This window comes from Engystomops pustulosus, chromosome 11 (genome assembly GCF_040894005.1).
Source record: "Engystomops pustulosus chromosome 11, aEngPut4.maternal, whole genome shotgun sequence".
NCBI lineage: Eukaryota > Metazoa > Chordata > Amphibia > Anura > Leptodactylidae > Engystomops > Engystomops pustulosus.
Window position 1 is genome coordinate 9,617,817 of NC_092421.1, and position 27,769 is coordinate 9,645,585.

Sequence of the window (27,769 nt, forward strand, 5' to 3'; positions counted from 1 at the left end):
TTCACATGAGGATTGTCAGTGAATAGCTCCCAATTCACACATCAGTTTTCCGTCAGATTTTGGTCCGTGTGTGGTAGAAGGTGTCATACACGTAGTAGAGCAGGCTGTGAGTTTCAAAAAAAGTGGGTATATACAGGGTGTAACAGAAAGGTGCATATACAGCGTGGAGGTGGCCTAGATATAAATAGTGGTGGTGAGCTGTACTGTATACGCAGCAGTGCTGAAGAGCTGGAGAGGACAGGCAGAAGAGCCCCGCTAGTCCCCAATTACCCCCCCCCCCCTCTGAGTTAGGTCCCCTGCCCTCGGCTTGTCCCTCCCCCCGCCCTCGGCTATGAGTAAGGGGCAGACAGACGTTTTTATGAATTAGCACAATGAGGGATTCCCGAAATTATTACAATATTTGTGAGCTATCCCTTTAAGCTAAAAAGAAGTCATGTGACACCAGAAGGCGGAATCAAGTGAGAGGCTGTGCCGCGTTCTGAAGGCTGCACTTTACTAGCCAATCAGTGTCTGCTACCGAGCCTGAGACAGAGGCTTGACCCGCAAATGCCGGAAGTGACGTGAAACGCAGAACGCGGAAGTGTTGTGTCTATGAGACTAGATCGATTTTTTACCGGGTAACGTGATAAATGCATAGAGGGACGAGCGCGTCCAGTGTCTGTGCATGTATCTGGGTGACTGTGCCCCGTGGTGTGAGATGCAGGACTGTCTGTGATCGTGTGTATGTGCAGGATGGGGTTTCTGGTTATAACACACATAGGGCTGCAGTATCCCATGATCCACCTCTCATGTATGTAAATGAGATTGCCTGAAATAATTAAAAAAGTAACCTCTTTCAGTCAGTTATGCTAAAGTTTCCAAAGTTTGGGATATTGACATTGGATCCTGAGTGTGAGTCTGAGTGTACACTTATTAGCAAATACAAACTTGATGGGAGAAGATACTCACTGTGCGCTGACTGTCTGCATACAGATCTCCATCGTATCAGCCTAGTCTGCCTCAAATTCGTCAGCCACCTGTAGGATGACCGCGCTGAGGTGGCTGGTAGAGGCGCATTCACCTCTAAAACCTGCACTTTTCTCTAAAGTGATGCCCAGCAGACCCTATGCCCATGTTCTGTGTTCCCACCGACTGTCAAATCCCAACTATGAGGCTTTACGGAAAAAGTCAAGAAGAAGAGAAACTCTCATTCGCTTCTATGGGACTTGGGAAAGCTCTGAAAGCTGATTGTTTTCTGTAAAATCTGGAGAAAGCTGACAGTCTGTATTAGCTTTGGTAAATCTGGGAAGTAAGATGCGTAAAATTCCCTTTTACACAACGGGATTTGGAGGTTGACGTACAGAAAGCTCATATAGATAAGGTGATTGTGTGCTCACATACAGTATAGTGTGTATGTAATATATATGTATGTATATGTGTGTGTATGAATATATATTGCTCACATACTGATACACAGTGGAGATCTTACAGTCGTCCTCACTCCAATAGGGCAGTGGTGGCAAACCTATGGCATGGGTGCCAGAGGGGCACATTTACTCTGGGTCTCCTGATATTTCCTCTACAGGGGACCCTGGAAGGAAGATACAATCCAAATTTCTCCATCTTGTTTCTATTGTATTGGTGTCCTCAGGAGGCCAATACGGTTAAAACTTATAATACAGCAGGGATAAATAAGTTACTGCTTAGGTTTTGGTTGAAGTTTGGGCATTGTGATAGTAGTATAATATTTGGAGAAGTTACACCCTTATTCCTCTTACTGTTTATAACAGAAGAATATAATGGCTACTTTCCTAATTGTTCACCGTTTCTCCATTTTTTGAAAGGTCGGTTTTGTGGCCAGTGAGCGCGCACTACATTGGCCACCTGAGTCCAGGCGGTTTTCTTTGTTGCTGAAGATGGATCCTAACAGAAGTCAGATGACCGGAGTCTTAAATCTTACATTGGAGATTATCTACATGCTCACTGGTGAGGTGAGGAATTGTGGGAAGACTCATGTACCTTCTGTCTCTTTATACAATTTTCCATACTTTATCAAAATGGCCATTCACTTCTGATCGTAGTCATCTAAATGCTCGTTTGAAGGTCAGCCTCATTTTTCGATCTCCCTAATCACATGCACCCTTCAATAAATGAATTCCTTGTGATTTGCAGATTTTAAAAATGCCCTTGTCAGCATTCTGAATCATTTCAGTAGTTTATATAACTTTATTTCACATTACCTGGCTCTCTGCCAACAGCATGTAGTGAATCCCAGCAGCTGCAGCCTGTGTGTGCCTGTAACTGCTCATACATTAGCGCTCTCCTTCACACCATCCCGCTTCTCCCTGTCTGCTTAATGCACATGACAGAGAGGAGGGAGCGAGCTGGATGAGTATAGAATGCTGACAAAGGTGTATTATAATTGCATAGGCTATTGGGACCTGTCACCAGCTAAAAATGACACTCCTGCTGACAGGTTCCCTTTTAATGTAGCACACAGGCTCACTGCCACTCCTTACTGTTTCCAAGTGACCGACACCAGAGAGATTGTTTGAATATTTGTCTCTCTCTCAGGCCAATATAGATTGAATGAAACCTTTAACTGTATACTGTGAATAGCTGATAAATTTTGATAATGGAACAACCATTTAAATACATTGGGGCACATTTGCTAAAAACAGCGGAGTGTGTACTATGTGCAGTTTGCCTGTATGGTGGGAAGAGGGCGGAAGATTCAAGATTTCTGGCCCACATTGTTCATCTGGAGCCCTCTGCACTGCCCCGATGTACCCAGAAGTTTGTGTCTCCTGAAGAATAGTGCAGCCATGACACAAAAGAGTCACCTGAGACACAAATGTGGCGCAGACACTTCTTAAATATCTGTGCAAGCAGTTTGCACTAGAAATTCAGACAGAAAACTGGCGGGCGGAGCTTAGCACCCCCACTATAAGGTAATGATGACCTGTCTCAAGAATAAGCAAGATCTGGACAATTCCTTTAAAAGTGATTTCATCTACATCACTGTCTTTTTCATAGGACTACACAGTTGTGAGGAAGACCACTAGAGGGCGTAACACATCTGATTTACATGGCCCAGAAGCGTTAAACAGCTTCCAGAACACCATTTCGGAGGGTCCATCTCACCCACTCCTGCAGGATAGAAACGACAACAGAAAGATCCTAGAACTCACCAATAAGATCATTCATTTACTGACCGGAGAGGTGAGCGCTGCTGGGACATTATACATTAATAATCTTTATATAGCGCCATCATATTTACCTGATTAAAGGAAACCTACAATTTGAGTTGATGCATTATGAAGCAAACATGCCTTGAGACTGCTGTAGATACACTGATGCAGGATCATATCTTGGTTAATCCCTGTGCTGAGTGTTTTCTGAAAAAAACTATTATAACATTCAGTAACTTAGGAAAGTTGGGTCAGGCTGGCTGCCTAGATCAACCCATTACACACTGGAGCTTGTAATTACAAATGGAGGTTAGTCAAGACATGACTAATCAACCTGAGCTGGATCACTCATACACAGCAGCTGGGGGATGGTGCAGCAATTGATTATTCTGCCTTCAGGCACAACTCGGGGATTGCGTCATCCTCTCCTGCAGTGAATAACTTGCGTGCTCGGAGAAGCACTGGAGTAGCCACAGAAGTGACAGAGCTTCATGCGTTTTATCAGCAAAACCACTCTGCACAGGGATTAACCAAGATATGATCCTGCATCAGTGTAGCTACAGCATTCTCAAGGTATGTTTGCTTCATAATGCATCAAATTACATGGTAGGTTTCTTTTAAATCGGGTCTCTATGTCCATATACATCACATACTTTTCAAGGATCACAGACAGTTGGTGGTTGTGGGCCTGTGTGCTTGGGGGGAGTCACTGTATACATTTCCCTTACAGGTTTGGCAGTATTTAGAAGGACATACAGATGTTTACAAGTACATTGTAATGGAGAATCACCAGCTCCTCACATCATTGGGTAAGAATAGCTTTTATTGTCATCAGAATTGTCAATCATGGGGGCGGTTTTCAAGGAAGCCAAATAAAGTGGCTATAGAACAGCATTATCTGTACACGTGGCGGATTTTGGTGCAGAAAATCCACTGCATGATTCCCTCAGCCTAAATGGATGTGGAAAAAAAGAGGGGAAAATAAACGCATGCAAAAAATCCACATTAAAAGCACAACATTAAATTGATAAATCTGCACGTATAGTAGTAAATCTACCACCGCGCTGATGCTCCATTCTGTTTGGGAAAATCAAATATTTCAGCGTCATCCACATACATTATTGGCATGACACGCTATGCACACCGTAACAACTCCCATACATTCTGCAAAAGCTGCCAACAATGATCCATGCACACACACAGTACTACTACATCCATCCATTCACTCACACACACAGTACTACTACATCCATCCATTCACTCACACACACACAGCACTACTACATCCATGCATCCATCCTTTCACACACACAGCACTACTACATCCATCCATTTACTCACACATACACAGCTTTGCTACATCCATTCACTCATACACAGTACTGCTAAATCCATCCATTCACTCACATACAGCACTGCTAAATCCATTAATTCACTAACACAAACAGTACTGCTACAACCATCCATTCGCTCCCACAAACAGTACTGCTACATCCATTCACTCACACACACACACACAGCACTGTTACAACCATTCACTCACACACACAGCATCTTCTTCACCCCACCCCTTTGTCAGCCCTTTCCCTGATCTCCAGGACAGTGGTCAGGAGGGTCTGGCAGTGCCTAATCTTACTGACTACGGACTATTCTTACTAAAAAGTGTGTCTTATAGTCCAAAAAATATGGTATGGTATGCAAAAGTACTAAAATATGTATTTTTTTAGCAGAGACAAAAAAAAGCAAAGATCCAGATCTGCAAGAAGGTGGGAATTATGTTGAAAAAGAAACTTCTACACCTGCGGACCTTGTACATATTAAGGAGGAACCAAACTCATATGATGGTGGAAGCGTCTCAGATAATTGCACTACTCCTACCCCAATTAAGCTGGAGCCAGTCTCATGTGAGGTGAGCCATGATATCATCGCCTCCCAACATGATTTATCTCCTAATATTAACAACCAATGTTGGGGAAATGAAACTTTTATCAATGCTGACATGTATACAACCAATGGTTGTAAAGATCTAGATCTAGAAGGGGTCATTGAAGGAAACTCTGGGCTACATGGAGTGGACGGAGGGTTTTCAGAGTCTACTAGTGATGACCGGAAGAGTTTAGTGGGAAACCAAAGGAACGCTACGGGAAAGGAAGAGTATTCATGTCCGGAACCACAAGACATTTCATTGTCAAATTCCGCAATCTCCCCAAAACGTCAACTAGGAATGAAGATTTTTCCTTGCCATGTGTGTCATGAATGCTTTAGTAGTAAACTAGATCTTTTTAGGCACCAAATAACTCACATGGGTCAAGAAGAGAAGGTTCCAAGTTCTGTAGACGCTATTGTAGAGCAGATACCTTCTCAATCTGTTAGTGGGTTAACAAATAGTAGAAGGCTTCTTAAGTCTACTGAAGTCCACCCGAGATGTCCACGTCAGGACCTTCTAGGAGGGTCATCGGAAGATGATCAGCGAGACGTCAGAGAGGTGCTTTGTAGGGGGCGTGGAGATGGTTTTGCCCTTAAATCAAAGGCCCAGTCAGTTCTGCCCAAAAAATTTTCCTGTTCGGAGTGTGGGAAATTCTTCTCCAGCAGTTCTCATCTGATTGTCCATGAACGAATCCACACCGGAGAAAAACCCTTTGTCTGCACAGTTTGTGGGAAAAGATTCGCTACCAAATCCACTCTGGTCATACATCAGAGAATTCACACAAGAGAGAAGCCGTATTCCTGTAGCGAATGTCAGAGACGGTTCCCCTGCAACTCCCAATTGGTTATCCACAGGAGGACGCACACCGGGGAGAAGCCGTATTCCTGCTCGGAATGCGGCAAAGGGTTTATCAGTAATTCGGATCTTCTGCGGCATAAAAGGATTCACACGGGAGAGAGGCCTTTCAAGTGTTCTCAGTGCGGAAAATGTTTCTCTCAAAAGCCACATCTGCGAGAGCATCAGAAAACTCATAGGAAATAACTCTGGAGGGTTTAAAGGGAACCTGTCAGCATGTGAATCGCTTTTCAACCACAAAATCTACCTGAAATGGCCGATTGCCTGTTTTTATCAAGGGTTAATGATGCCTGCAGCCAGAAACATGAAGTTATATCCACAGTCTTCGGCATGGTCACATAACCCCGCCTCCTTATCTCCCTGTAGTCGTAGCCGGCCCTGCCTCCCGACTTGCCGCCGTTTTGTCTGAATTCTCGGGCATGCACAGTGCGACTGTCATCTTCACTCTGCCGCTGTGCGTACATGGAGGGAGAAAAGTGCACTGATTACATGCAGCTTTTCTCCCTCGTTGACATTAAGTTCCAGGGAGCCGTCCACGCTCCCTCGAAAATGTGCACGTCATGGCAGCGGCTACCAGAATAGACCAGCACATTGCGCATGCCCGAGGATTCAGATGAGAACGCGGTATGACAGGGATTCGACTAGGAGCCAGGGCCTGCCGCAGCTACAGGGAATTTTTCGGACTATAAGGCGTACAAAAAGTCCTTTGATTTATCTCAGAAATCAAAGGTGCGCCTTTTATAGTCCAGTGCACCTTATATATGAACCGTACTTGCAGACAACAGCTGCCTTGTACTGTGCACAGGTCTGCCACCTGCTGGTCATTCATCCTTATAATCTGGTGCGCCTTATATATGAACCGTACTTACAGACAACAGCTGCCTTGTACTGTGCACAGGTCTGCCACCTGCTGGTCATTCATCCTTATAATCTGGTGCGCCTTATATATGAACCTAGACGTTTTAGCAGGCATTTATTGATGGTGCGCCTTATAATCCGGTGCACTTTATCATCCAAAAAATATGGTCGTAACACAGAAACGCATTCCAGAATAACAGCCCTATTCTCTGTGCAGTGGCCAGGCTGTGTAACTGCAGCTCAGCTTCTCCCGCTGATCCAATATGGATTAACTATCCTATGGAGCTGTCATTGCTATACATTAGCAGACAAAATTTAAACAAATCAATAAAATGTCTATTTTCTCACCACTAATGTGTTTTTTTTTTCTTTACATCACTACAGAAAAATTATTCTATATTTTACTTTTAACCAGTAAGTTAGAGAGAAATGCACCATGATGTTAAAATTACCGACATTATTTCTGTCCATTAAAGAAAAATAGTGCCAAAATGTCAGAATAAACACTTTTTTCACAATTTTTTTCAAGCCATAAGTATTTGAAGAAAAATTGATCAAAAGATCACATAGGTCCCAAATTGATACAAATGAAAAAGTTGCATCATCCTGCAAAACAATTACACCTAACATATACTCATCCCAGTGGAAATGTTATTTGGAGCACAAAGTGAAAGCTGTAAAAGGAGAAAATAGTGCAAATGTGTAATTTTTTTATTTATTTTTTTGTTAATTTCATGTTATTTGGGATTTTTCCAGCTTTCCAATATATTGCACAGAATATTTTAATGCTGCCACTATAAACTACAGTTTGTCCCAACGATAACAAGCCCTCATACATCAAAAATGGATATGGCTTTTGGAAGGAGGAGAGTAAAAAAAAACACAGAAATTAAAAAAGAGACTCGGGCCTGAAAAGGTTAACCTAGGGGAAAAAATACCTAAATATACACGCACAAAGACAGAGGTAAAAGTTATAAGGAATGGACGGCACTCACCATTCTTCAGTTTAAAATTGTCTTCTTCTTTATTAGTGCATATATAAATACTCTCATATTCTGGACATATAAGGGTGATGGCACATGTGGCGTTTTGGCCCGTTTTTAAGCCTGCGCATGCGTTTTTTGAAAATGCATGCGTTTTGGACCAGTTTCAATTATGATAATAGGTCAAACCTGTAAAAAAACGGATGAGTTTTTTGATGGACTGCTTAAAGGGAAGCTACCACCACAAATCTACCTATAAAGGTAGATTGGGTGGTAGGTGGATCAATGGGACGTGAGGATAGACCTTTTAAGGGCTAATCCTCACGTCCCTGCACTTTTTTGATAACTTTTATTAGATATTTATTGAAATTTACTTACGCGGCTACTGGGGCGTGGAGTAGCCGCATATGAGATTACACGAGGCTGCTACTCCACGCCCCGGTTGCCACTTTACCCCTCCTACTCACCCATCTTCGGCGCGCAGCTCCGCATAGCTGCGCGCCCTCGTCCGGCGATCCTGCCGTCTGCGCATGCGCAGAAGAGCAGGCCAGCGCCTGTTTCGGAGCAGTGACCGCGCAGGCGCGGACCTGCTCTTCTGCGCATGCGCAGACGGCAGGATCGCCGGACGAGGGCGCGCAGCTATGCGGAGCTGCGCGCCGAAGATGGGTGAGTAGGAGGGGTAAAGTGGCAACCGGGGCGTGGAGTAGCCGCCTCGTGTAATCTCATATGCGGCTACTCCACGCCCCAGTAGCCGCCTAAGTAAATTTGAATAAATATCTAATAAAAGTTATCAAAAAAGTGCAGGGACGTGAGGATTAGCCCTTAAAAGGTCTATCCTCACGTCCCATTGATCCACCTACCACCCAATCTACCTTTATAGGTAGATTTGTGGTGGTAGGTGCCCTTTAAAAACGGGCCAAAAACACGTTCAAAACGCCACGTGTGCCATCAACCTAAGGGAAGGCGTGAAGGCAAGATGTCTATAAGAAGGCGAGGACTGTTTGGCGTGGTGCTGCGCTTCTTCCGCCCTCTGTACACAGTGATTAATAGCAAAAGGGATGTTATATACCTACAGGTGAAGTGCATGGCACCTGGTCTTACACCTATTTTACTTATCATGGGTAGAGCAATGCCCCTTCTACACTTGCGTTTTTCACGCGTGTTTTCTGCTGGTGCTTTAAACGGACAGAACTTGCATTGCACCATTACACATGTGGCTCACAGGTAAGTACATGAGCCGTGCTATAGCAGGGTGTGAGTTTCCGGCTGTAGTACCACTTTCCTCCACTATTGGAAGCAGACGTATTGCTTCTCCTCCTGGTTAAAATCTCAGTCTCTAATGCGCATGCGTTACCTATATCCACGCTCCCTGCTGCTGATTGGTTCGCCTCCTGTCATGACGTCAACCGTAGGGGCGGGAGAGTTCGGCTTCGGTGGAGACGCCTCCGCGGCCATTTTCTTGTAGCCCACATCGGGTGTTTTTACGGAAGCGAGTTATAAAAATTCATTAAAAAAATAATAAAATATAGCAGCCAGTGAGCGTGTCAGATTGTGACGTGGCAGGAAGGGAGGTCTCTGCTACTAATTTGGGTTTGGGTCAGAACACAAAGAGGCATCTGCACGGGATGTAATGGCGAGAATACGCGTCATCTGACAGGGAGAGGGAGTTGACTGGTTACCAAATGGTTGAACTTTATTGGTCACTATTTTGTTGACACTATTGACAAGCCTCTTCTGTGAGTGGTGAGTGTGCAGCTCCCATGTCTGCCCTGTATCCCCTCCATCATGTCATAGTGTAATGGTGAGAGCTAGTGAGGTGCCCCCATCATGTCATAGTGTAATGGTGAGAGCTAGTGAGGTGCCCCCATCATGTCATAGTGTAATGGTGAGAGCTAGTGAGGTGCCCCCCATCATGTCATAGTGTAATGGTGAGAGCTAGTGAGGTGCCCTCCATCATGTCATAGTGTAATGGTGAGAGCTGGTGAGGTGCCCCCATCATGTCATAGTGTAATGGTGAGAGCTAGTGAGGTGCCCCCATCATGTCATAGTGTAATGGTGAGAGCTAGTGAGGTGCCCCCCATCATGTCATAGTGTAATGGTGGGAGCTAGTGAGGTGCCCCCCATCATGTCATAGTGTAATGGTGGGAGCTAGTGAGGTGCCCCCATCATGTCATAGTGTAATGGTGAGAGCTAGTGAGGTGCCCCCCATCATGTCATAGTGTAATGGTGAGAGCTAGTGAGGTGCCCCCCATCATGTCATAGTGTAATGGTGAGAGCTAGTGAGGTGCCCCCCATCATGTCATAGTGTAATGGTGAGAGCTGGTGAGGTGCCCCCCATCATGTCATAGTGTAATGGTGAGAGCTGGTGAGGTGCCCCCCATCATGTCATAGTGTAATGGTGAGAGCTGGTGAGGTGCCCCCCATCATGTCATAGTGTAATGGTGAGAGCTAGTGAGGTGCCCCCCATCATGTCATAGTGTAATGGTGAGAGCTAGTGAGGTGCCCCCCATCATGTCATAGTGTAATAGTGAGAGCTAGTGAGGTGCCCCCCATCATGTCATAGTGTAATGGTGGGAGCTAGTGAGGTGCCCCCCATCATGTCATAGTGTAATGGTGAGAGCTAGTGAGGTGCCCCCCATCATGTCATAGTGTAATAGTGAGAGCTAGTGAGGTGCCCCCATCATGTCATAGTGTAATGGTGAGAGCTAGTGAGGTGCCCTCCATCATGTCATAGTGTAATGGTGAGAGCTAGTGAGGTGCCCCCCATCATGTCATAGTGTAATGGTGAGAGCTAGTGAGGTGCCCTCCATCATGTCATAGTGTAATGGTGAGAGCTAGTGAGGTCCCTCCATCATGTCATAGTGTAATGGTGGGAGCTAGTGAGGTGCCCTCCATCATGTCATAGTGTAATGGTGAGAGCTAGTGAGGTGCCCTCCATCGTGTCATAGTGTAATGGTGAGAGCTGGTGAGGTGCCCCCATCATGTCATAGTGTAATGGTGAGAGCTGGTGAGGTGCCCCCATCATGTCATAGTGTAATGGTGAGAGCTAGTGAGGTGCCCCCCATCATGTCATAGTGTAATGGTGAGAGCTAGTGAGGTGCCCCCCATCATGTCATAGTGTAATGGTGGGAGCTAGTGAGGTGCCCCCATCATGTCATAGTGTAATGGTGAGAGCTGGTGAGGTGCCCCCCATCATGTCATAGTGTAATGGTGAGAGCTGGTGAGGTGCCCCCATCATGTCATAGTGTAATGGTGAGAGCTAGTGAGGTGCCCCCATCATGTCATAGTGTAATGGTGAGAGCTAGTGAGGTGCCCCCCATCATGTCATAGTGTAATGGTGAGAGCTAGTGAGGTGCCCCCCATCATGTCATAGTGTAATGGTGAGAGCTGGTGAGGTGCCCCCATCATGTCATAGTGTAATGGTGAGAGCTAGTGAGGTGCCCCCATCATGTCATAGTGTAATGGTGAGAGCTAGTGAGGTGCCCCCCATCATGTCATAGTGTAATGGTGAGAGCTAGTGAGGTGCCCCCATCATGTCATAGTGTAATGGTGAGAGCTAGTGAGGTGCCCTCCATCATGTCATAGTGTAATGGTGAGAGCTGGTGAGGTGCCCTCCATCATGTCATAGTGTAATGGTGAGAGCTGGTGAGGTGCCCTCCATCATGTCATAGTGTAATGGTGAGAGCTAGTGAGGTGCCCTCCATCATGTCATAGTGTAATGGTGAGAGCTGGTGAGGTGCCCTCCATCATGTCATAGTGTAATGGTGAGAGCTAGTGAGGTGCCCTCCATCATGTCATAGTGTAATGGTGAGAGCTAGTGAGGTGCCCCCCATCATGTCATAGTGTAATGGTGAGAGCTAGTGAGGTGCCCCCCATCATGTCATAGTGTAATGGTGAGAGCTAGTGAGGTGCCCTCCATCATGTCATAGTGTAATGGTGAGAGCTAGTGAGGTGCCCCCCATCATGTCATAGTGTAATGGTGGGAGCTAGTGAGGTGCCCTCCATCATGTCATAGTGTAATGGTGAGAGCTAGTGAGGTGCCCCCCATCATGTCATAGTGTAATGGTGAGAGCTAGTGAGGTGCCCTCCATCATGTCATAGTGTAATGGTGAGAGCTAGTGAGGTGCCCTCCATCATGTCATAGTGTAATGGTGAGAGCTAGTGAGGTGCCCTCCATCATGTCATAGTGTAATGGTGAGAGCTGGTGAGGTGCCCTCCATCATGTCATAGTGTAATGGTGAGAGCTAGTGAGGAGCCCCCATCATGTCATAGTGTAATGGTGAGAGCTAGTGAGGTGCCCCCATCATGTCATAGTGTAATGGTGAGAGCTAGTGAGGTGCCCCCCATCATGTCATAGTGTAATGGTGAGAGCTGGTGAGGTGCCCTCCATCATGTCATAGTGTAATGGTGAGAGCTAGTGAGGTGCCCTCCATCATGTCATAGTGTAATGGTGAGAGCTAGTGAGGTGCCCCCCATCATGTCATAGTGTAATGGTGAGAGCTAGTGAGGTGCCCTCCATCATGTCATAGTGTAATGGTGAGAGCTAGTGAGGTGCCCCCCATCATGTCATAGTGTAATGGTGGGAGCTAGTGAGGTGCCCTCCATCATGTCATAGTGTAATGGTGAGAGCTAGTGAGGTGCCCCCCATCATGTCATAGTGTAATGGTGAGAGCCGGTGAGGTGCCCTCCATCATGTCATAGTGTAATGGTGAGAGCTAGTGAGGTGCCCCCCATCATGTCATAGTGTAATGGTGGGAGCTAGTGAGGTGCCCCCCATCATGTCATAGTGTAATGGTGGGAGCTAGTGAGGTGCCCCCATCATGTCATAGTGTAATGGTGAGAGCTAGTGAGGTGCCCCCCATCATGTCATAGTGTAATGGTGAGAGCTAGTGAGGTGCCCCCCATCATGTCATAGTGTAATGGTGAGAGCTAGTGAGGTGCCCCCCATCATGTCATAGTGTAATGGTGAGAGCTAGTGAGGTGCCCTCCATCATGTCATAGTGTAATGGTGAGAGCTGGTGAGGTGCCCCCCATCATGTCATAGTGTAATGGTGAGAGCTGGTGAGGTGCCCTCCATCATGTCATAGTGTAATGGTGAGAGCTAGTGAGGTGCCCCCCATCATGTCATAGTGTAATAGTGAGAGCTAGTGAGGTGCCCCCATCATGTCATAGTGTAATGGTGAGAGCTAGTGAGGTGCCCTCCATCATGTCATAGTGTAATGGTGAGAGCTAGTGAGGTGCCCCCATCATGTCATAGTGTAATGGTGAGAGCTAGTGAGGTGCCTCCCATCATGTCATAGTGTAATGGTGAGAGCTGGTGAGGTGCCCCCATCATGTCATAGTGTAATGGTGAGAGCTAGTGAGGTGCCCTCCATCATGTCATAGTGTAATGGTGAGAGCTAGTGAGGTGCCCCCATCATGTCATAGTGTAATGGTGAGAGCTAGTGAGGTGCCCTCCATCATGTCATAGTGTAATGGTGAGAGCTAGTGAGGTCCCTCCATCATGTCATAGTGTAATGGTGGGAGCTAGTGAGGTGCCCCCCATCATGTCATAGTGTAATGGTGAGAGCTGGTGAGGGTCCCCCCATCATGTCATAGTGTAATGGTGAGAGCTGGTGAGGGTCCCCCCATCATGTCATAGTGTAATGGTGAGAGCTAGTGAGGTGCCCCCCATCATGTCATAGTGTAATGGTGAGAGCTAGTGAGGGTCCCCCCATCATGTCATAGTGTAATGGTGAGAGCTAGTGAGGTGCCCCCATCATGTCATAGTGTAATGGTGAGAGCTCTCCCCTCCATCATGTCATAGTGTAATGGTGAGAGCTAGTGAGGGTCCCCCCATCATGTCATAGTGTAATGGTGGGAGCTAGTGAGGTGCCCCCCATCATGTCATAGTGTAATGGTGAGAGCTGGTGAGGGTCCCCCCATCATGTCATAGTGTAATGGTGAGAGCTAGTGAGGTGCCCCCCATCATGTCATAGTGTAATGGTGAGAGCTAGTGAGGGTCCCCCCATCATGTCATAGTGTAATGGTGAGAGCTAGTGAGGTGCCCCCCATCATGTCATAGTGTAATGGTGAGAGCTAGTGAGGGTCCCCCCATCATGTCATAGTGTAATGGTGAGAGCTAGTGAGGTGCTCCCCATCATGTCATAGTGTAATGGTGAGAGCTAGTGAGGTGCCCTCCATCATGTCATAGTGTAATGGTGAGAGCTAGTGAGGTGCCTCCCATCATGTCATAGTGTAATGGTGAGAGCTAGTGAGGTGCCCCCCATCATGTCATAGTGTAATGGTGAGAGCTAGTGAGGTCCCTCCATCATGTCATAGTGTAATGGTGAGAGCTAGTGAGGTGCCCCCCATCATGTCATAGTGTAATGGTGAGAGCTAGTGAGGTGCCCTCCATCATGTCATAGTGTAATGGTGAGAGCTAGTGAGGTGCCCCCATCATGTCATAGTGTAATGGTGAGAGCTAGTGAGGTGCCCCCATCATGTCATAGTGTAATGGTGAGAGCTAGTGAGGTGCCCCCATCATGTCATAGTGTAATGGTGAGAGCTAGTGAGGTGCCCCCCATCATGTCATAGTGTAATGGTGAGAGCTAGTGAGGTGCCCCCCATCATGTCATAGTGCAATGGTGAGAGCTAGTGAGGTGCCCTCCATCATGTCATAGTGTAATGGTGAGAGCTGGTGAGGTGCCCCCCATCATGTCATAGTGTAATGGTGAGAGCTGGTGAGGTGCCCTCCATCATGTCATAGTGTAATGGTGAGAGCTAGTGAGGTGCCCCCCATCATGTCATAGTGTAATAGTGAGAGCTAGTGAGGTGCCCCCATCATGTCATAGTGTAATGGTGAGAGCTAGTGAGGTGCCCTCCATCATGTCATAGTGTAATGGTGAGAGCTAGTGAGGTGCCCCCATCATGTCATAGTGTAATGGTGAGAGCTAGTGAGGTGCCTCCCATCATGTCATAGTGTAATGGTGAGAGCTAGTGAGGTCCCTCCATCATGTCATAGTGTAATGGTGAGAGCTAGTGAGGTGCCCCCCATCATGTCATAGTGTAATGGTGAGAGCTAGTGAGGTGCCCTCCATCATGTCATAGTGTAATGGTGAGAGCTAGTGAGGTGCCCCCATCATGTCATAGTGTAATGGTGAGAGCTAGTGAGGTGCCCCCATCATGTCATAGTGTAATGGTGAGAGCTAGTGAGGTGCCCCCATCATGTCATAGTGTAATGGTGAGAGCTAGTGAGGTGCCCCCCATCATGTCATAGTGTAATGGTGAGAGCTAGTGAGGTGCCCTCCATCATGTCATAGTGTAATGGTGAGAGCTAGTGAGGTGCCCCCATCATGTCATAGTGTAATGGTGAGAGCTAGTGAGGTGCCCCCATCATGTCATAGTGTAATGGTGAGAGCTAGTGAGGTGCCCCCCATCATGTCATAGTGTAATGGTGAGAGCTAGTGAGGTGCCCTCCATCATGTCATAGTGTAATGGTGAGAGCTAGTGAGGTGCCCCCATCATGTCATAGTGTAATGGTGAGAGCTAGTGAGGTGCCCCCCATCATGTCATAGTGTAATGGTGAGAGCTAGTGAGGTGCCCCCCATCATGTCATAGTGTAATGGTGAGAGCTAGTGAGGTGCCCCCCATCATGTCATAGTGTAATGGTGGGAGCTAGTGAGGTGCCCCCCATCATGTCATAGTGTAATGGTGAGAGCTAGTGAGGTGCCCCCATCATGTCATAGTGTAATGGTGAGAGCTAGTGAGGTGCCCCCCATCATGTCATAGTGTAATGGTGAGAGCTAGTGAGGTGCCCCCCATCATGTCATAGTGTAATGGTGAGAGCTAGTGAGGTGCCCCCATCATGTCATAGTGTAATGGTGAGAGCTAGTGAGGTGCCCCCATCATGTCATAGTGTAATGGTGAGAGCTAGTGAGGTGCCCCCATCATGTCATAGTGTAATGGTGAGAGCTGGTGAGGTGCCCTCCATCATGTCATAGTGTAATGGTGAGAGCTAGTGAGGTGCCCCCCATCATGTCATAGTGTAATGGTGAGAGCTGGTGAGGTGCCCCCCATCATGTCATAGTGTAATGGTGAGAGCTGGTGAGGTGCCCCCCATCATGTCATAGTGTAATGGTGAGAGCTGGTGAGGTGCCCCCATCATGTCATAGTGTAATGGTGAGAGCTAGTGAGGTGCCCCCATCATGTCATAGTGTAATGGTGAGAGCTAGTGAGGTGCCCCCCATCATGTCATAGTGTAATGGTGAGAGCTGGTGAGGTGCCCCCATCATGTCATAGTGTAATGGTGAGAGCTAGTGAGGTGCCCCCCATCATGTCACCATCCATTACTGCAGCTCACACAATGGGGGGTTGGAAATGAATGGTGATAAGTGTCCGGTAGGCGGAGTCCTGACTACTCCCTATTCTGTAAGGGCCAATCAAGAAATCACTGCAGGTCCCACTGGTAAAACGCTTCATTCTCCGCACTGTTTTCATGACCAGTTAAAGGGGTTTTCCCATGAAGAAAAGTTAGGCCCCATCCCGTGGATTCGTGGGGGTTTCAGTGCCATCAGACCCCTCGTCGCTCCGTCAGATTAATGGAGCAGATGGCCGCTCATGACTGTTCTGCTCCATTATTCTGCCGGAGATCTCTGAGCGCTGTGCTCTGCATTTTCCGTCAGCTCCATAGAGATTAATAGAACAGAACGGACTGCTCTATTAGTCTGATGAAGCAGTGAGGGTCCGACTGAGGTACGTGGGACCCCTTTGGACCCCTTGTTTTCGTGATATGTGGGGGTCTCACCACCGAGAACCCCACTGATCAGCAAGTTAAATAGAAATCTGTCCCTTGTCATGTGATGTCACACAGGCGCACAAGCAGTTATTATCACACGGCTCTAATAAATCTCTCTGATAATAAAAGCCCGTGCACCAGCCAGACCATAGACAGATTTATATCCACCGGAAGTAACATAGAAGCTTCCTATACAATGACAGCAAGCAGAGATCTAGAAACCTGTGATGAACTGATACACAAACAATATCAATTATTTGCTGAAAATGGACAACCCCTTTAAGGCGATACATTTCTGAGATTGGCCTCTGTGGTGAGTGCGCCGCTTAGTGAGTGAGGAACATCTTATGGCATTAACCTTTGACATTTATGGGAAGTGTCAGAGGTGGAAGGTGTACGAGTGAGATGCAGGGAGCCGGGGGTTCACCTCTTCTTGTAAATAAATGAACTTCTCTCTGTCTCTGCAGGAGGCTGCCCCCTCCAGAATCACAGGAAGGATGGACAAGAGTCACGTGATTAAGACGATCTTACATCTTACAGTGGATATAATCTACCTGCTGACTGGAGAGGTGAGGGACTCCTGTCTTTATTAAAGGGAACCTGTCATCAGGAAGGTAATTTTTACATGATGACGGATTCCAATTGCCTTCGACATGTTGATTTCAAATATGTTATTTTTTGTGCAACTGAATAATTCCACCGATTTTATTTATTTTATTTTTTTTGTTTCTTTAACATTACCTGCTCCCTGCCAGAAGCGTGCAGTGAGTCCTGGGGTGTTGAATTTCAAATGGCACAAGTCGTCTTCTCATCAATTTCTCCTCCCCTCATTCTCACGCATCAGCTTCTCCTCCGATTATTCCCAGCTTACATCAGCTCACCACCGCCAGCAATTCCATTATGACCTGGCCCCCGCTTCCCCACTTTCCCCAGGACTCACTACATACTGCTGGCAGGGAGCAGGTAATGTTAAAGAAACAATTAAAAAGCAGTGAAATTATTCACATGCACGACCAAGGCATATTTGATATCAACATGCCAGAGGCTACTGGAGCCTGTCATCATGTAAACATATTCAGATTTGACTTGCGCGTTTCTTCACTGCTGCCGCTCCCAGACTTGATATAAGGTCATGTGACTAGGGCTCCGTTCCTCGGTTTAGAGACCGAGCTGGAGCAGTGAGGAGCTCTGAGCATTTACATGGCTATGTGCGCTATGGTACAAGAAAGACATTTGCAGGATCAGGCTGTCACACTGACAGCCTGATCCTGTACTGTGCCAGAGGGCCGATATTATCAGTCCCCTGTCAAAGTAGCCCTGAGGAGAATAACTAGCATACTAGTGGGCAATAATGAGAAACCAGGGACACTTACTCATAGATCCAAGCATTGTGACTGTAGTAATCTTCTTATAGGTGTTATCCATTGCCCTGTTACTTCTAATATCAATTTTTAAAATTATGCTAAAGAGGCAGAAGTGCTCTTTGGTCTGTTACCAGAGCACCTCTGTGCTGCAGCTCTGCAGGCTGTGATACCTCCTTCTGGCTCCCCCTTTGCGCCCTCAGCACTACACCCTCCCTTCGTCCTGATGTAATCTCAGAAGAGCATGTATTAGCACACAGTGGGAGGGGGAAGTTCTCCTGCACACTGTAACATCCTGTGAAGCTACAGCAGGATGGGTTCTGGTAACACCACCCAGGAGCTCTTCAGACTCATTAGCATAATTTTAAAGGAAACCTACCATTTGATTTGATGCATTATGAAGCAAACATACCTTGAGAATGCTGATACACTGATGCAGGATCATATCTTGGTTAATCCCTGAGCTGAGTGGTTTTGCTGAAAAAACAATGACACCATTCAGGACCTTGGGAAAGCTGGGACAGACTGGCTTACACATTACACGGGAGCTTGGAATTACAATTGGCTACTAAGTAAAGCATGACTAGTCAAGCACTAATCAACCTGAGCTGGATCACTCATACACAGCAGCTGGGGGATGGTGCTGCAATCGATTATTCTGTCTGGCAGGAAGAGAAGTGCAGGAGATGATGATGCAATCAGAGAGAAACTCTCCTGCTATGAGAAGCAGCAAAGCAAGCGCCAGAGCAGACATAGAAGCCACAGAGCTTCATTATTATAATGTTATATCTGTTTTATCAGCAAAACCCATCAGCACAGGGATTAACCAAGATATGATCCTGCATCAGTGTAGCTGCAGCATTCTCAAGGTATGTTTGCTTCATACTGCATCAAATCACATGGTAGGTTTCCTTTAAATGTTGATTTTAGAAGGAATAACAAATATAAGAAGATACCAGAGTCCTGGTGCCTGGATCTATGAGTAATGTCCCTGTTTTATCAGGATGGATTGTGTTGGTAAAATTAAAAATCCCCCAGCCCCCCGCCCCCAAAAGTCGAACCTGCAATTTTAATCCAACAAAGCAACCAACAGTGCCGTTAGTGTCTGTTTGTATCACTTCTGTTCCTTGAGACGGAAATTTTCTCACGACACGGGTCTTCTCCTGCTTTGCCCCCCCCCCCCCCTTCCAGTCCCTTTCCCCTATTGATTACATGCTGGGGGCCACTATTGACACACATACAATACAATCTATACAGTATCTGGCTAGGAGCGACTCTCATCATTCTCCTATGGCCGGCAGCACACAAGATCCGAAGCCATGCTTTCTGACTTGGCCTCACTGGCCCACAGGACAGGATCCCATCGCAGCTGTCAGGGTCCCTGCAGGAGGGAGTCCAGTGGGAGGTTCTTAAAGGCTTCCTATCAGCAATCAGCAATCTCCTTCATTAAGAAGGAATCTAATTGCAAGGTGTCAGAGCCTGCAGATATGTGCAGCATTTTAGAGGGACGGTATATAGCGGACCCCCTGAACATAGCAGAGCTGCTGCGGTGCTCACTGATCCCAAATATTAACAAAGCCCCAGGGTTGGATGGACTTCCTAAAGTATAAAGAAGTATGAGAAGTATAAAATTGACCTCCCTGATGACAGGTTCCCTTTAATGCCAGAAACATCCTATAGACGTGTCATGTTTTTTCCCATCACCTTCCTGAAGCTCTTCCCTTTTCTCCTCCCCCGATGCACAGGAATATCGTGTGATAAAACAGAGATCAGGGGAGCGGCTGGTTCCCAGTAGAAACGCTTATATGTTATTACGAAGGAAAAGGACCCAGAGCCGAATCCAGGAGAACTGCAATGAGCAAGAGATCCTCGAGCTCACCAACAAGATCATTCAGCTGCTGAGTGGAGAGGTGAGCGCCCCCTGCTGGCAATACCGGGACATTACATGGGGACACCAGAGGACATCACGTCTGGGGTATGATATTGTTAGAACTTGTGTCTGAGGATGACATAAGCCGTCGCTTTCTATGTCCTCACCATTCGCTCACGATTGGTTTTTGTGTGTTGGGGCAAACTACATGGGTTATCCCACAAAAAAAACATCAGGATAGGCAAAGAATATAGGATCTAGGATCTGCCCCAATCACTAGATAGGAGTGTGGATGAAGTGGCGCCCCCGCAGCTCTCGTCTATGAGGTCAATATAAAGAGTCTGAAGGATTGTTGTGTCCCCAGTACCAGTAAGTGCTCGGGGGGTCACAAATCCTACACGTCCTGGGGCAATCCCTTTAAATTTTTGGATGTCCATCTTCTTCGATATGGTGATATCTTTGGAACAGCTTCACGTTTTTTTTTTTTTATGACATGTGAGAGTTGAGCTCAATTTAATAGCTTCATAGTTTTTTTTTATAGAATTAGCAGACAAATTACTGAGAAGGATTTCTACCATAAATTGAATAAACTTTTACCAAAATATTTACCACATGTGCACGGCATCAATCCATCTCCTTTCCCCAGGCTCAGTTACACATGCAGAGGGTGCATGTACTTCTGCAACGTGTCAGCGCTGTCTCCCTGACGCTCCTTCTTCATGCTACATTGAGCTGACAGGCTGGAGGGGGCGCACTTCAAAAGGTTATATCTCTAGCACCTAGAAACACAGTTCTCATATCATACTAACCCCTTTCAGCAAAACCAACATAAGGCAAGGGGCGTATGTAGAGGACTCACGGACTGAGCCCTCTCCATACGGACTGGGAGTTTGCGGCACATTGCAGCAAACACCCAAAGTTAACACCTGTGTTCAGTTAGCCTGGCAAGGCTGCGGGTGGCAGGTAACAGCCAGTGGCGCATGGGCGCTGCCATCTTGGCTGTGATTTCTGGTTATCTGTTACCCGGGCCCTAAGTTGCCCTCCCCAAGTGACCTTTTTTGTTTTTCTTTCTTTGTCAAAATCTGCCCCCTGTGAAGATTTTCTGCGTCCTATATGCCTCTTATCATGTACGGAGCTTCTCTTTTATTAATATTTTTTTGGTTTGTGCTTAGGCCGAAGACTTGATTGATATTAAGGTTGAAGTTCTGGAGAAAGAAGAATTGTTTGTCTGTGACCAGAAATTTGAGGAGGAGATCAAAACAGGTGAATGGTGCATTAATCAAAATAGATTCCCTCTACAATTCGGTCAGTCCCCACGTGAACATATCACCGGCTTCGCAGGGGCTGCCAGATGGAGATCTTTATGAGCGCTAAATTCACAGCTTTATGGAGAGCCAGGAACGTCCCCCTATGAATTGATACTTACAGCTCTATTCTTTTTGTTGTTGCTGCAGAAGACTTGACTAGTTGTCTGTGGGTGTGAGAAGTAAGACAAGACAGCGAGACAGGGAGGAGAGGATTGGAGCAAACCCCTCCTGGGGGAGATGGTCAGGGCGTGAGACATGTTGTCCACCTCTCTGAGAGCATCCAAGTTACTTCACCTGGAAATACAGGGCCTGCCCCTTAGGTTTATTGAAAAGTGGCAAGTAAAAGTAACAATAATATTAACAATAGAAACAAAGTACCAAGTGACCTACATGGCGGTCAGGATATTTGGGACGCAGTCCCATAATGCGATCATAAGAAAAGTAGGCACTCAAGGCAGCCTTTACAGTAATTAGTGGGAACCGAAACAGGGGAAGGGGGGAGGGGAGAGGAGGAAGGCCCCCCTGGCTCTGCGGGGTCGTTGTGAAAGAATTACTATTTTGATGGAGAGATGAAAAGTGCCTTAAGTGTCAGGGGTCACCAGAGAGCCAGTTATTGAGCGAGTCTGAGTTTCTCCACTGGGTCCATTTTGACCAGGTGGAGAAATAAGCCTCCATCCGGTTGCCGTCCAATGCTCGAAGTTCTTCCATACAGCAGATGCGATCTACTACCTCAACCCACATCAGTCGGGTGTGGGGGGGGGGGGGGGGTCGTAGACTTCCAGAGTCTGGGGATCACCAACCTGAGGGCTACACCTCCAGTGATCTTAAACTTCACATCACATCAACCCATTTAACCAGTTAGGGATGAAGGACGAGTATGCTCGTCCCAATTAGCCTGAACTAAACACATTAGGACACACATATTAGTCCTGCAGGTTGTGCTGGTATTTCGATCAGCAGCAGGAGAGCATCTGTAACACGCAGCCTGACTCCTGCTGCATGTACTCTGCAGAGTTCTGTTCAGGGTGGTTTAACCCTTTGATATTCAAAAGTCATATAATATTGAAGGCAACGTAATTGAAATCACAACCTAAACTGATGTTCTGTATATGATGTATTCAGTCACAATCTGTTCTCTTTACAGATGAATCTCCTAGATGTCCCAGTCCTCTTCATGTACAAGATCCTTCTAACAAGGTAAATGATGTCACACACTTGGTATCAGAACCTGATGGACTATCCTCCTAACATCTGACATAGTGGATAGGTGATAAGCGTCTGATCATCAGAGAACCCCACCGATAACTGAAGTACATTATCTCCCATCAGAATGGATTCTCTTTTTCTGCATTGACGAGTTTGATACTCCAGTCCCTTGGAGACTGAATAAGGCAGCAGGCACATTCACTACTGGTTTACCTCAGTGATTGACACTGTGAAGAAGCGATAGTTTGTGATTCTAAAGAGCCCCTCCAAGACACTTTTCATAGTCCCAGCTTTGCATTAAATGCACAAGAAGTAGAATTTTGGGCTTGACCCTATATCTGACATCTATTCGTGTCTTATCTAATTTTTTTTTTTTAGGAACATAACCGGAAAGATGCAGACAATAACATTGCTCAAAACGGGAGCACAGCGAACCATTATCAGAAGATCGACCCAACATGTAAACAGGAAGACATTCCTACAGATATCAGCACAGGTAACTTTGGTATATATAAAAATGGCAATTCACGCGACCATTGGGGGACCTATACACAGCCGAGGTATATACTTCCCCCATAGGTCGGCAATGGCCGCACTGAGCAGTAGGGTGCAGCACACGTGCGGCACTGTACCCGTGTGCTACCTGGGGAAATGATAGGACATGTCCTAACTTTCCCCGTAATATGGTGCTGTGCGCAGCGCTCACCCCCTCCTCCTCTCCCGTAAACCGACATGTGCCCGTTCTTGTGAATGTGTCTCACACTGGTTTTAATATTCATTTTTTAATGTTGTTCCCTTTATGCGATAGATAACTATGTCTAGTTTTGTTTCAATATGGACACAAACATAACCAATATGATTTTATGAATAGAGATTTAATAATTTCTTTATAGTTTTCCATTTTTGCATATAAACAGATTTATTACTTTCTGGGGGGCACTTAAGGCAGATCAGGAAGCCTCCATTAGGCCCTCTGGATGCCATATATTATCAGCACAGGTGAAAAAGTAATAATCTTAAAACATAACTTTTACTTAACTTCTTAAAATCCAGGCTCCACAATATATCACACAATACAAAGCATAAGTGAAAAACTCACTCAAAAATACCTGCTAACTATAATGAAGCAGGATACTTCAATAAAGACCAAATAACCACACACAATCACTATGTAGTATTGCAATGGGTTTGATACACTGTAGATTTGTTCTTATCTCAGTGCCTATCCCTGCTTATTAGTCAAAAAACTGGCAGCGGGTTATGGTCCAAACAAGACATTAAAATGCAGTATAGAACGGTCTTACCATTGCTGTCTTTAGGCTCAGTGCATTAGTCCAAGCCGACATGGCTCACAAGTTTAGGAGTCCATCCATGTGTCACTGGATAAGGCAGGTCCCATAAGAAGAAAGACCCTAAAGAAACCCTATTGCACCCTGGCCCACATTTTTTATAGCTCCCGCCCTTACAAGGGCAGTCCCATTTCTGACCCTGGTAAATTCCTACCCTCGACCTACGCGTTTCATACTTTGGTCCGTAATCATCAGGGGCTTGAACGGAGGTCTAGGAGACGAACAGGAGTCCCTGCTTCATTATAGTTAGCCGGTATTTTTGAGTGAGTTTTTCACTTATGCTTTGTATTGTGTGATATATTGTGGAGCCTGGATTTTAAGAAGTTAAGTAAAAGTTATGTTTTAAGATTATTACTTTTTCACCTGTGCTGATAATATATATTTACTCTCTGGTGAACGTTCCGGTACCCTGAACAGGGACAGAGGAACTTCATTGCTTGTTATCCTCGATGCCATACCATGACACTGGCATCGCATGATTGGTGCAAGGAACCAATGCTTTCTCTACAAAACCCCTTACATACCACAAGCGCTATGGCCCTTAGCATCTGGGGGGGTTCATATCATATATCGGATCTTGTGTGCTCTGGCAGAAGGCTGAGAGAGGCAGGAGAACAGTGTAAAGATAGGTATAAAGTTTGTTCAAACTGTGTCACAGGATCTGATGCTGGGGACCACACTATTTGGTGTCCAGGATAATGTCTAGGGTCCAGAGGGATTTCGGAGCTCTGTGCAGAGCGGGAATAATCACTTCCCTATCTCTGCTGGACATACAGTACATTCTTGGAGATTTAGGTCCGGACCAACCATTGATTATCTCTGTCCTTCAATATAACTTGGTTAGTTGTCTTGAATATACTGGTTACTCATGTACAAATCTGTATATTTCCCCCCTTCTCTTTCCAGCGGATGGACATTACAGAATTGACACCCATGAAGAAAGTTTTATGTTACCTTCTAAGCCTGGTACGGAAGACATCATCCTTCAGTGTTCTCCTAGCCAAAATGCTCACCTTACCCCAGTTGGAAGTGGAAGTCCTTGTCCTAATACCACTGATAGCTCTGAAGAAATGTATATCCCGCTCAGGGATGAATATTCCATTACAGTTACTTTACAGCAGGAGAATCCCGAAGAGGAAAAGCCATACAATTGCCCCGAATGTGGAAAACGATTCACCAAGAAGTCGTCTCTGAGCCGCCACCAGATAATCCACGTCGGGGAGAAGCCGTTTTCATGTACACTTTGTAGTAAATCTTTTGCTCGTAAGTCAACCCTGGTGGAACATGAGAAAACTCACACGTGTGAAAAGCCCTATTCCTGCTCCGACTGTGGGAAGTGTTTCGGAAGGAAGGCGAATCTTGTAGACCATCGGCGGATACACACGGGAGAAAAATCTTTTTTGTGCCCTGTATGTGGGAAGTGCTTTACCAATAAGACTATCCTGGTCCGGCACCAGAAAAGCCACTCGGGGGAGAAGCCGTTCTCCTGTCTGGAGTGCGGGAAGCGTTTTGGACATAAATCGGTTCTGGTTAAACATCAGATCGTCCACACCGGGGAGAAACCATATCCGTGCTCCGAGTGCGGAAAGTGCTTTACACAGAAAGGGAACCTCATGGAGCATCAGAAGATCCACACAGGGGAACGGCCATTCTTCTGCTCCTACTGCGGGAAATACTTTACCAACAGAGCCGTCCTTATGAGGCATCAGGCGACACACGCAAAGCAGAGACCCTTCTCCTGCTCCGGATGTGGCAAATGTTTTATGCACAAAGCATATCTTATAAAACATGAAAGATCTCACATGGTACAAGAAATCTTGTCTTGTAAAGACTCTGTTAATGTTAATTTGTAAGTGACGGACACATTCCTAAGTCTAACATAAAGTTTTTAAACAACAAAAACACCAATTCTCTTCATCTCCTGGATATTTTGCTACATTCTGAGGCTATGTTCCAAGTTTGAATATGGTTCCTGTGGGGTATATAGCATGTTATACTTGTCTTATTCCAGCACTCTGGATCAGCACGGTACCTCCTGTCACCACTTGTATTCACTCTGCCATGTAGCCGTATGAAACTGCTGCTTAAAACATTCCCCAAACAATGACACTTCCTCCACCACCTTTCACTGACTCTTTTTCACACTTTGGGTTCAGTCTTTTTCCAGTTTGTCAACAAACCTAATTTATCCCATCAGAGCCTTTTGATGCTTTCTGCTAATGAGAGGTTTGGTCACTGCAAAGTGGGCATTCAGTCCAAATGTGCTTAAAGGGGTATTCCTCCCACGAAGACAAGATTTTTAAATTATCCTCAGGATAACAAAATAATAAATTCTCTAAGTCACTGTTATTAACAAAAATGCAGCATTTCATATATATAATTCCAACCTGTTTCTATCAGTCCTGGTGTTTACAATTTGGGTCGGATAATTCTCATGAATAGCTTCTCTTGTCTGCACAGTTCCGTTCTATCTGCCTCCTGCCCCTACCCTGTGCATTACAAGACCAGCTCAGGCACTTCCTGCCGGCAAGCAGTATGCAGAGTCTGACTCTACAAGCTACAGAGAAATAATCTCTTTATAGCAGAGCTGACTGTGTGTCCTATTGATTAGATGAGTTAGCAGAGCTGAGAATGTCATTGTGTGTTATATGCATCTCATGATCTCTCATCTCTGATCTGTCTCATCTCTTTTTCTCTGTGTCCGATACTAGTATAATGTTCAGAAGCTAAATGATAGTGTTTACTAACCTGGACCCTGATAATCTAAGCACAATGTCGTCTCACAGCACTAGAGGAATCATGAAGTGTCTGCTTAGAGAGTCCCTTCTCACACTCTGGAATATTACACTGACCATCACTAAGTGATAGGAGCTAAAACACCAATAACACTGAGTACAATTGTAAAGTTAGGGGTTAAAAATGATCTTTATTGTGGAAACATCACTAGGGGATTAAAATTTGAGAACTTTTTTTCATGGGCAAAACCCCTTTAAACGTTGAGATCCTTACCGTGCTGAAAAGGGCAGCAATTCCAGCTGCAATGATTCCCCATGGAGATTGTCTGCATTATCCTGTCCTCTCTAGCTTCTGTCGTTTTATGGGGACACCAGCCTTTCAGTCACTTTGGAACGAAACATCATTTATACAAAGTCAGTGCAAACTGGAAAGTTAGGAGCACCAGAGGCACCAGGAGCCTCATAGACACCAATAATTGACAGGTATCAGAGGCTGCGGTGACACGTTGTATTTAAAGCTGCATCACAATCAGCTTAGAGGTGGTTTCAGGTGCAGTTTTGTTAAAAAGGTGAAAGATATGAATTAAAGGGGTTGTCCACTTTCGGCCAATAATTGATACGGTTTGTGTAGGGAAAAGTTATACTATATTCCAATATATACTTTCTGTAACAATTTCAGGATCTCTGCTTGCTGTCATTCTATAGGAAACTTAGATGTTTACTTCCAGTGGATAGAAATCTGTCCGTGGTCACACAGGTGCACGGCTCCTAATAACACACAGGTGCACGGCTCATTATATCAAACTACGGGGCCCTGTAGTTTTTTGTAAAAAAAAACATCAATGCTGTACAGTCATGGCCATAAGTTGTGAGAGACACAAATCTTCTATTGTCACATGATGTGTCCCTCTGGTCTGTCAGATGTTTATCACATACAGAGATACAAGTGCAATCATATTATGGGGAGCAGAAGCTTTTATTGTCAGGTAGGAGGAGTTACTGCAGCGAGTCAGTATCTGCAGGACCTCTCCTTCTTCTCCAGGACCTCTGCAATTCTCCCTGGCAGCTCTCACTCACCTCCTGCACCAGATCCTGACTGATCGCCGTCCATTCTTGCCTTGGGTGGTCCGAGTTCATCTTCGGGTCCTCCTGCTTCTCCTTGAATGCCTCCGGCTCCTCTTCGGGTCCCCACACGATGTCAGCGGTGCACACAACGTGTGTCAGCCATAACCCAAAGAGGAGCCGGAGCACCCGAAGCCGGAAGATAGTCTTGGCATGCTAAGGGGCTGGCTATGTACTAGGGGGGCAAGCTATATACTGGGGGCGCAGTGACTGCTGACTATATACTAAGAGCAAAGGCTGGCAGACTATA

At 46.0% G+C, this 27,769-nt stretch overlaps 1 protein-coding gene across 5 annotated transcripts; it reads left to right on the top strand.

The window, feature by feature from the left end:
• Window positions 1-11: 11 nt before the first annotated feature.
• Window positions 12-26,940, top strand: LOC140106050 (uncharacterized). Of its 5 annotated transcripts, none has more exons than XM_072130229.1 (11): window positions 12-106; window positions 1,824-1,970; window positions 3,016-3,201; window positions 3,901-3,979; window positions 4,898-5,079; window positions 17,037-17,138; window positions 19,676-19,840; window positions 20,973-21,063; window positions 22,252-22,304; window positions 22,692-22,809; window positions 24,569-26,940. In XM_072130229.1, exons 2-11 carry the CDS (start codon window positions 1,896-1,898, stop codon window positions 25,513-25,515), a joined length of 1,998 nt encoding a protein of 665 aa, XP_071986330.1. In that variant the 5' UTR covers window positions 12-106; window positions 1,824-1,895; the 3' UTR covers window positions 25,516-26,940. The 5 variants fall into 5 exon arrangements, with proteins under 5 accessions (XP_071986330.1, XP_071986332.1, XP_071986329.1 ...); XM_072130231.1 differs by lacking the exon at window positions 12-106 and adding an exon at window positions 478-617 and having other exon boundaries at window positions 4,901-5,079; XM_072130228.1 differs by lacking the exon at window positions 12-106 and adding an exon at window positions 479-617 and having other exon boundaries at window positions 24,569-26,663.
• Window positions 26,941-27,769: the final 829 nt, after the last annotated feature.

Coding starts and splice junctions, on each gene's coding strand:
- LOC140106050 (XM_072130229.1), top strand. CDS start 1,896: ATGGATCCTAACAGAAGTCAGATGACCGGAGTCTTAAATCTTACATTG. Junction 3,202..3,900: donor TTCATTTACTGACCGGAGAG/GTGAGCGCTGCT, acceptor TTTCCCTTACAG/GTTTGGCAGTATTTAGAAGG. Junction 3,980..4,897: donor CCAGCTCCTCACATCATTGG/GTAAGAATAGCT, acceptor GTATTTTTTTAG/CAGAGACAAAAAAAAGCAAA.